General features: G+C 42.5%; 1 protein-coding gene across 1 annotated transcript in view; it reads right to left on the reverse strand.

The window, feature by feature from the left end:
* Positions 1 to 329: 329 nt before the first annotated feature.
* TOPORS (TOP1 binding arginine/serine rich protein) overlaps positions 330 to 8,946 on the reverse strand; it is an 18,415-nt gene continuing 9,798 nt past the window's right edge. The window contains 5 exon segments of the mRNA XM_031557450.1: positions 330 to 6,532; positions 6,534 to 6,704; positions 6,706 to 7,646; positions 7,649 to 8,306; positions 8,770 to 8,857. Of these exon segments, the coding sequence (XP_031413310.1) occupies positions 5,114 to 6,532; positions 6,534 to 6,704; positions 6,706 to 7,646; positions 7,649 to 8,306; positions 8,770 to 8,857 (3,277 nt within the window). The 3' untranslated portion in view covers positions 330 to 5,113.

Here is an 8,946-nt window from a genome sequence, read left to right on the forward strand (position 1 = left end):
GCTCCTGTTAGCTAGTTGAAGGTAAGTGAATTAAAAAAAAACAAAACTTTTTTTCTTGTACTTGTTAGAAAATCCCATTTGTTTTATGAAATCAGGAATCTTGATGAATACTCTAGACAGAGGCTTCTGGGAACCAAATACGTTAACTTTAGATAAAATATCAAATATTATGTTTTGAATCATGAGCTTTGTATATTATTCTAGTTGTGATGTATTGAAGATACAGTATGTATAACAATCAGCATTGTAGTGAGAAATGCACAGAACTCCAGACTAGTATTTTTCCTTTCAGTTATGGATTTCAATCTCCAAATTCAACATCAGAACTGTTCAGCAACCAATTAGAGCTTCATTATAATCTTAAAAATTACATAATTATTTACAATCCAGTAAAAGACATTTTGGAGCATTTCCCTTAAAATTTGTACCCTCAGAAAATTTGTTTTGCATCAGTCCAGTTAAACAGTAACAGTAGTGTCAGGCAAGGCGTAATGTAAATCCAGAATGAAATGCAAATTGATACAACCTCATGGAATCTTCATAGACCATCAAAGAAATCTGTCCACACAGAACAAATCACTTCAATATTTGTCATCCCTACCACTCATTCTGTGTGGCACCTACTTGCCCGATACTACTGAATCAGCAGCAGTCATAAGGAAGCACAAAACTGTGCTTACTGGTGGATTTCAGAGCACCAGTTGCTCATGAGATTCCTCTGAATTCATTGCGACATGTTCATATATGTAAGAAAGATTCTGGTTTATCAGAAGATTTCATGTTGGTGGTGTGCCAGCACACAAGCTTGTTTCTCCTGGAATTTTCTGCACGTGGTGAAGCAGAAAAACCTCACATCTGCATTGAGGTTGTGGCTAACTGAAGTATCCCCAGTGACACAATTGGATGTGACATCCAGATGAGATACTTAAAATACTTATCACCCCCTTATGCCCTCTTTTGGGTCAATTTGCTCCAGAATTCTTAGCCGTTTGGAGGTTGTGTCTGAGCAGAATGTAGCTCAGGTGCACAGAAGTAAGTAGTGCTCCTTCTAACCCTTCTCATCCTGAAGCAAAGAAAGCACAGAATTACAGAGTATTCAGAGAAAGCACCATAATATTAATGTGATTATCATGGATGGCACATTTCTACCGGACATATTAAGAGGAACTACTTTAACATGGCACTGCTCTATCAACTGGAATAATGTTTGCATGCTATTTTCATAGAAGATACCTCTTAATATAATTTCAGATCCTTGGTTGGTTTTTGTTTCGCCAAATGTCATTTTCAGGAAGGCTTGCATTTTACTTCTAGGTGTGTAGTAGTTACAGATTGGAAGAGGGAAAAGGAAGTGGAAAGGAAAAGGGAAGGGAAAGGGAAGTGGAAAGGAGAAGGGAAAGAGAAAGAGAAGGGGAATGAGAAGAAGAGGAAAGGAAAAGGAAGGAGAAGGGAAAAGGAAAGAGTAAGGGACGAGACTTAACAATCACATATATAACAAGGAATTCTAATGATAATGACTAGATATTTGTTCAGTGTTTTTCCACTGGGCAAAAGCCACTAAGATTTTCTGAAATAATCAGATAAACTAATTAGAATATGAATTATTAAACATAAACTAATCACATGACATAACTTACAGTGCAAAAAATTAAAATGTTACTGTTACTTTACATCACTTTGAATGATCTCTTCCACATACACAATTATTTTTTGGACTGTTTGCTTCAAACTTGTCTCTGAGATGTTCATTCATCAAGAAAATACCTCTCTGTTATTTCAAGACATTAAACATCTACCCAAAGAGCTTCTAAGAGTGCTCTCTTTTAAGAATCTGAAACATTTAGGACCCATCCTCAGCCTGGCAAACGATGATAGATGTACTGCAGCTGTAAGTAGCCTAGCAAAGAGGCCTGTTTGACATACAGACATTCCTCAAGATTTTCATTTTACTGTCAGTGATGCTCAGTCCTTGTTCAGGATGTATAACTATCATTCCCTTTTTTTTTTCCCTTCGTGTCTTGGTAAAAATACTTTTATTTATACCTATGAGTTCTACTTTGTTGTTTGTTTTTTCCCCTCAATTCTCTTCCTTGTCCCACTGGGATAACAGCTGTGTGGTGCTTAACTGCCTGCTGGGTTAAACCAAAACAGCAGGAAAGATGCTCCAGCCCTTATTATTATTTTCTTTTTTGCAACAGGCTCAGGTACCAAAAGGATAAAATCATAGAAAAAGCTTAGGATATACTGGCAGCGTACCTTGAGGCAGTGATGTTCCTTGAAATCAGATACTTCCAGTCTCACGTTGTATATGGCCAACTGTGAGTAGATACTCTCCAGGAAAGCAACAAAGCAATGTTCTCCTTGCTGAAATGCATAACAGCAGACCTTGCTGCCTAGGGAGCTTTTGTAGTCCAAGGTGTGGTATCACCTTATTAATCCAGAAGGGTAATAAAATCTCTGTGCTTTGCAGATATTGGAGATCTGCAACACATTTTGAGTAGCATAATAAAATGACTCTCTTCAGGATTTAGATACCAAGCTGTAATTCTCCATGCTGCCAGTGCCCTCCTCACCATGTTTGCACACAATCAATTAGCATCTGGCATAGGGGATTCACATCTGCCAAACCAAAGTGCATGGGAGTGAGGAGCTGGTAGTAGTGGGGGCTGAAGGATCTGCCCCATGTCAGACTTCAGCATGGCTTTTGACATTGTCTCCCATGTCATTCTTGTAAGTAAGCTGAGGAAGCACTGGAGAGAGGAGTAGACAGGAAGATGGATTGAGATCTAGCTAATTGGCAGAACTTGGTGTGTTGTGATTAGTAGCACTGAATCTAGCTGAAGGCCTGTATCTAGCAGTGTTCCCCAGGAGTCAGCGTTGTTCAGTGTCTTCATCAATGACCTGGATGAAGGAATAGAATGCACCTTCAGCAAGTTTTCTAATGATATGAAGCTGACACACCGGAAGGCTGTGCTGCCATTCAGCAAGTCCTGGTCAGGCTGGAGAATGGGAGCAAGTGGAGATTTATGAGGTTCAATAAGGGCAAGTGTAGATTGCTACACCCGGGGAGGAATAATCATGCATCACTACAAGTTAGGGGATATACTGCTGGAAGGGTGCTCTAGGGATTTAGGGGGCCTAATGGATGGCCATGAGTCAGCAATATGCCCTTAAAGCCAAGTCAGCCAGTGGTGTCCTGGGATGCATTAAAAGAGAATGGCCAGCAAAGTGAGGGAGATGATCCTCCCTATTCACTCTGCCCTGGGGCATGGTACATGGACTATCATGCCCAATTCTAGTCTCCCCAGTTCAAGACAGGGAACTTCTAGAGTCCAGCAGGTTACAAAGATGGTTAGAGGCCTGCAGCACCACCCTTATGAGGAAAGGCTGAGACCAGGGACTGTTCAGCCTGGAGAAGAATGAGGGGGAGATCTTACCAGTGCTTATAAATACCAGATGGGTGGGAGCCAAGAGTATGGGCCAGGCCTCTTCTCAGTGATGCTTAGTGACAGAACAAAGGGCAGTGGGTGCAAATTGGAACATTTTAAGTTCCATCTCAAATGAGGAAAACCTTATTTATGTGGAAGGCAACAGAGCACTGGAACTGCCAGATCGCTGGACATTGGCTGCCCAGAGGAGTTGTGGAGTCTCCTTCTCTTGAGATATTCAAAGCCCACCTGGATGTGGGCCTACTGTAGGGAACCTTCTTTAACAGGGGGTTGGAGTAGATCTCCAGAGATCCCTTCTAGCTTCTACAGTTCTGTGATTCTGTGACTGTTCCTGAAGCACTGTGCCTTGTGGGAAAGATCCATGTGGGAGAAGAGAAACAGAGTGAGGAAGAAGCAACAACAGAGACAAAAAATCATTACAGACTGACTGCAACCACCCTCCACCACCACTTGCACTGCTCAGGAAGAAGCAAAAGCATCAAGAATGAAGTTGCACCTAGGAAGGGAGAATAGGGGGAGAAAATGAATATATGTTTTTGTTTCTCACCATCCTACTCTAATTTTAACTGAAAGTAAATTAAATTAAATTAATTAAATTAATCGTTTGACAGTAATCACAAGTGATCTCCTTGTGTCCATTTCTACCTTGTGTCCATTTTCTATCCTATTTTTTCCCTGTCCTGGCAAGGGTGGGATGTGAGAGTGGCTGTATGGACATTTGGAGGCCAGCCAGGAAAGCAGTTTCTGGGATTGGCACAGAGAACTCGTGCTGTGCTCAGACCCAGAGACCCTGACCCTGCCCAGCCCCACGCCTTATATACACAGACAGCACAACGACCAGGAGGGCAAGCTGGGGACAGGCTGAAAGCAGTGAGCTTGGGAGAAACTGCCAGTGTTGCACAATAACAGGATGTGAGTTGGCAGACATAGAAACATGAGAAGGATACATGGAGAAAAAAAAATCCCATGGGAGTAGTCTGACATCAGAAGAGGTAGCACAGAGAAGCTGTTGAACATTCAAAACTAGACAGATCCTGAAGAATGTGATCAAAAGTGTTCCTGCTTTCAGTGAGAGTTGGAAGCTGATAATCTTCCAGCCTGGAGTACCCATCTCAGCACAAATGGATTTACATTTCTTTTTTTTTTTTTAAACAAAATCTCTTATTGCTTTATTAAGATATTCACATAACTCATGTTACTGGAAGTGCTGCTCAGTATGTAAGTGGAAATAGCTTACTGCTTTTCCACAGAGATCAACTTAAACCACACAGATCAAAATGATAGTACAATTTAGCCTGATTCATTTTTTATGAACTAAGCAACCTTCCCCTGTAACAAGAGCAATCCCCATAAAGTGTATTCACTGTCTTTTGGTTTATGATTTTTTTTTTAAACACAGCTTTGAAGTATTCTGTGGATGTATATTATATATAGGATGGCTTTACAAAATTCAAGCTTCCAAAGAGACCTTAAAAGATCATCAAGCTCCTATATTCCTATTCTTACTTGACACAAAAGTGCATAAACGTTCAATGGGTTTAAACATTTCCCAGACACTTTTAAACACGCACACACAGAAAAACACCTGATGCTTTGTTCTTATAGGAGAAAAACATAATTAGAAACAAATTCACAATTTTAAGGATTGTTCAGCATAAAATATGCTACATGTTTTTTTCAAGGGACTCAAACCAACAAGATCTGTTGACAAGTCTCTTTGGCAGTCTTAGTATCAGTGGTGGTCTCTCTGGATGTCCTAGTAAGGAAGTCCTAGGGGACGACAGTTGACCAGAAGGTGCTGCTTGTGCTTCCTGACTGTGACTAACTACAGTTTCCGTGTTACCACTTGCTGTATCAGCTAGGTCAAGACTTTGATCAGCTTTTTCTGTTTCTTCCACAAGCTCACCTCCAGCATTTCTAACATCACCATCTAAGTCCCTTCCTCTGGTAGGAATACTGTATTTTTTCACTTCTCCACTAGTTTCCTTACTTACTCTGTAAACATCTTCACATCCTGTAATCCCCAGAAAAGAAGATGGAGACTCACATTCCCTCTCATTCAAGTGAGTTGTGCCAGTCCAAGTAACACTGCTATCACATTCAGTACTTTCTGGCTCCTTGCTACTATCACTATCAATTGTAATAACCACTGGAGAAGAATGTGTTGAGTTACTCATGTGATGTTTTCGATGTTTCCTCTTATGCTTCTTCTTTTTCTTCTTAGCATGCTTCATTGTGTCTGTCACTTTGCCTTCGTAGACTATTTCCACACTTGGACTTCTCATCTTTTTCTTCTTTTTCTTATGCTTTGTCTCGTTACTTGCTCGATTGTCTGAAAGGCTGTCTTCATTTTTGCAGCAGTCATGAAACTTTGAGAAAGTTTTCTTGGGGTCCTTTTCTCTCTCCAGACTAGTGCTCTCCTTCACTGCATTCTCCAAGTGTCGAGTTTTGTACTTCCTCTTTCCACCAGGCTTTTCACTTTTCAATCTGTCTGTCCCTCCAGAAGGGGTCCTTGACCTGGTGCTTGATCGACTCCTTGATCTGCATCGTTCATAATAGTAGTAATGTCTCTCATGTAATCCCCTCTGGCTATGTGGGTCTGTTCTTTCAGTAAAAGATTGTATCCTGAATTCTGGACTAGCAGATTGCCTTGAATAGTGAGCCTTAGACTGAGTCCTCCTCCTGCAGAAGGAGCCATCTCCAACTGTCTTTCGACTATAAAAGGCATAACCCCACTGGTATCTACTTTGGTAATTGTCTCTTCTGTAGTAATAATCACTGTCTCTGCTCCTTGACCTCCTTTTGCCATGGCCTTTGCTACGTGATCGTGATCTGCTTACCTCTCTGGATGTAGTGCTCTCACGACTAAGGGAGCCCCTCTGGCTTTTTAGGGAGAGGCTCGTGTCACAAGTTCTTGATCTCCTCCTGCTTCTTTTGCTCCTATGTTCACTACCATCTCTGCTTCTTGATCGTTTCTTTTTAGACTGGCATTTGCTAGGATGATCCCTCCTAGACCGATGTCCATGACTGTCACGACAGTTCTGTGAATAAGTCTGAGGACTTCTGGTGTTTCTCTTTCTGGAACAATTGGTGACTGTAAGGAGAACAAACAGTGTCCGTTTCTGGAGACAGGCTCCTGTCTGAGTCCAGTGGAGACAGATCTTTTACTTTACCTTTGTTCTTACTATAAGGAGAGCAAATGGTGTCTGTCTCTGGAGACAGGCTCCTGATTGAATCCAGCGGAGATAAATTTTTTTACTTTACTTTTATTTTTTCTATAGTGAGAAGAAATGCTGTCTGCCTCTGGAAATGGACTCCAGACTGAGTGGTGTGGAGAAAGATCTTTATCTTTGTTCTTCTCATCAGCCTTTGACTCTGTCTTCTCAGCTGCAGAGGACAAGGAGCTCCTACAACTACTTGCATTCTCCTTGCACAGGGGGGAGCAAGGTGATGAAGCCCTGCTTGGTTCACTGTCACTCCAGCTGCGACCCTGGATTGACTGCTCTTTCTTCACATCTTCCCTCTTCTCCTCCCTGATAGACTCCTCAGAGTCTGAGGACAGCTCAACCAGTTCTGGTGTCCTCTCAGCTAATGGTTTAACATACCCAACAATAACACAATTGTCTGATGAAGAGTCACTCTCACTGGAGTCAATACCAGCCTGTAACTGAGGATGCAGTGCGGTTCCTTTCCTAGCAGAATCCTCATCAGAACTTTCTGACATCTCTAGAGGAGACGCTACAGTGGCACGAACCTCTTCTGAAATAGAATACGAAGGCCCTGGAGTTTCATCATCCCAGGGAGCCTGACCAACCCCAGACATGGATGAACTGTGTTCTGGCCCTTGAGGATCTGCCTCATCTGGAGAGATTGTAATAATTGATGAGTCTGAGCGGCTTCCTTCATCATACGATGGCGCGGGACAGTCATAATTGGCATGCTGATCATATGCCTCTAGGTTAAAAGGACATCGGGCAAAACTGATGAATTCATGTAGGAAGTGTTCAGTCCGATTCAATAAGAATGGCTTTAAATCATCAGCAAAAGCCTGGCTTTCCAGATCATACCTGGTCACATTACTCATGATGATATGTTGCACAATATTAACTAAAGAACCATGGGCACCAAACAGGACTGTAAGCTCTCGCTTCAGCCAGGGAACCAACCTGTGTAGGCAGGCAGGGTTGTGGCGGAAAACTCTGCGGAAATGTCTCGATAGCGGCCACCGTCCTGAATGCTACGAACACGCACGCCAGTGCGGTACAGGGCTCTGCGGAAGTTTATCATGTCCTCCTCCTGGATCTGCCGCAGAGATCTGCCCTCTGCACTAGCCTGCCTACGTGAGGCTAGCCTTCTTATCATCTGCTGAATCTCTCCATCTCTCTGCTGCACAGGTTGGCTTGACAACCCTTCAAACAAAATCCCGTTATCTGGAGGGGACAGTGTCCTTCGAGAAGAGGAACTGCCTCGATGGTAAGAGGAAGTGCGGCGTTCCCTCGTTAAGGTGGTACGGTAACGAAATCTCCGGCCATCAGGGCTGGCAAAAGAACCATTTTCTGAAGGTCTGAGTATGTATTCCTTAAAATCATCTTCAGCACGAACTGTATGAAAAATAGAAAAGAAAGGCTGTTTGCAGAGTGGGCATTCTGCTTTGTTTTTTGACCATTCCTGGACACAACGGAAACAGAATCTGTGCAAGCAACGATCTAGATAGGCAACGTTGTCAAATCTGTCCAAGCAAATGGGGCACTTAGAGTCAGGAGAGGCATCTGTTGGCATGGTCTGGTGCACCTTGTTGCTAGCCTTTGGCAAAAAGCTGCTGTCTTCTGAAAACTCCTTGGCTGCATTAGTTGTGTTCTACAAAAGAAAGAGACAAAAAGATCACTATCTTCCTGAGAGAAAGAAGCATTTAAATCTATACACAGAAACATACAACAGTCACCCAATAAGGCTGAAAACACCAGCACTAGTTCTGAGAGAATGCCAAACAGAGAAGCAGCACAACTTAACAGCTTTGCTTGCTTCTCTTCACATTAAAATCAGGTTTTCCAGTGCTGCAAGATTTAAACGGAGCCTAAATGATGCTGGTGGATGTAACACCAACAAACTATAAGTCTATCTTCCCCCCACTCCCCAGTTCGTTAAGTTTAGGATTCACACAGAATCCTCCAAAGCACACTTCCAAAAAAAAAACAGCACTTAGATATGAAAGATCATAGAATCATAGAATCACAAGGTTGGAAAAGACCTATAAGATCATCTAGTCCAGTTGTCTTCCCATTACCCCTGCTACCACAGGCTACTAAACCGTATCTCGCACCTCTTTGTCCAGACGCCTCTTGAACACTGCCAGGAACGGCGACTCTACCACCTCTTCTGGGCAGGTCACTCTAGTGCCTGACCACTCTCTGAGAAAAAAAGTTTTTCCTCATGTCTTACCTAAACCTCCTCTGGTACAACTTGTGGCCATTTCCCTGGGTCCTGTCCGTTACCTGGG

The sequence above is a fragment of the Meleagris gallopavo genome, chromosome Z (genome assembly GCF_000146605.3).
Source record: "Meleagris gallopavo isolate NT-WF06-2002-E0010 breed Aviagen turkey brand Nicholas breeding stock chromosome Z, Turkey_5.1, whole genome shotgun sequence".
Lineage (NCBI taxonomy): Eukaryota > Metazoa > Chordata > Aves > Galliformes > Phasianidae > Meleagris > Meleagris gallopavo.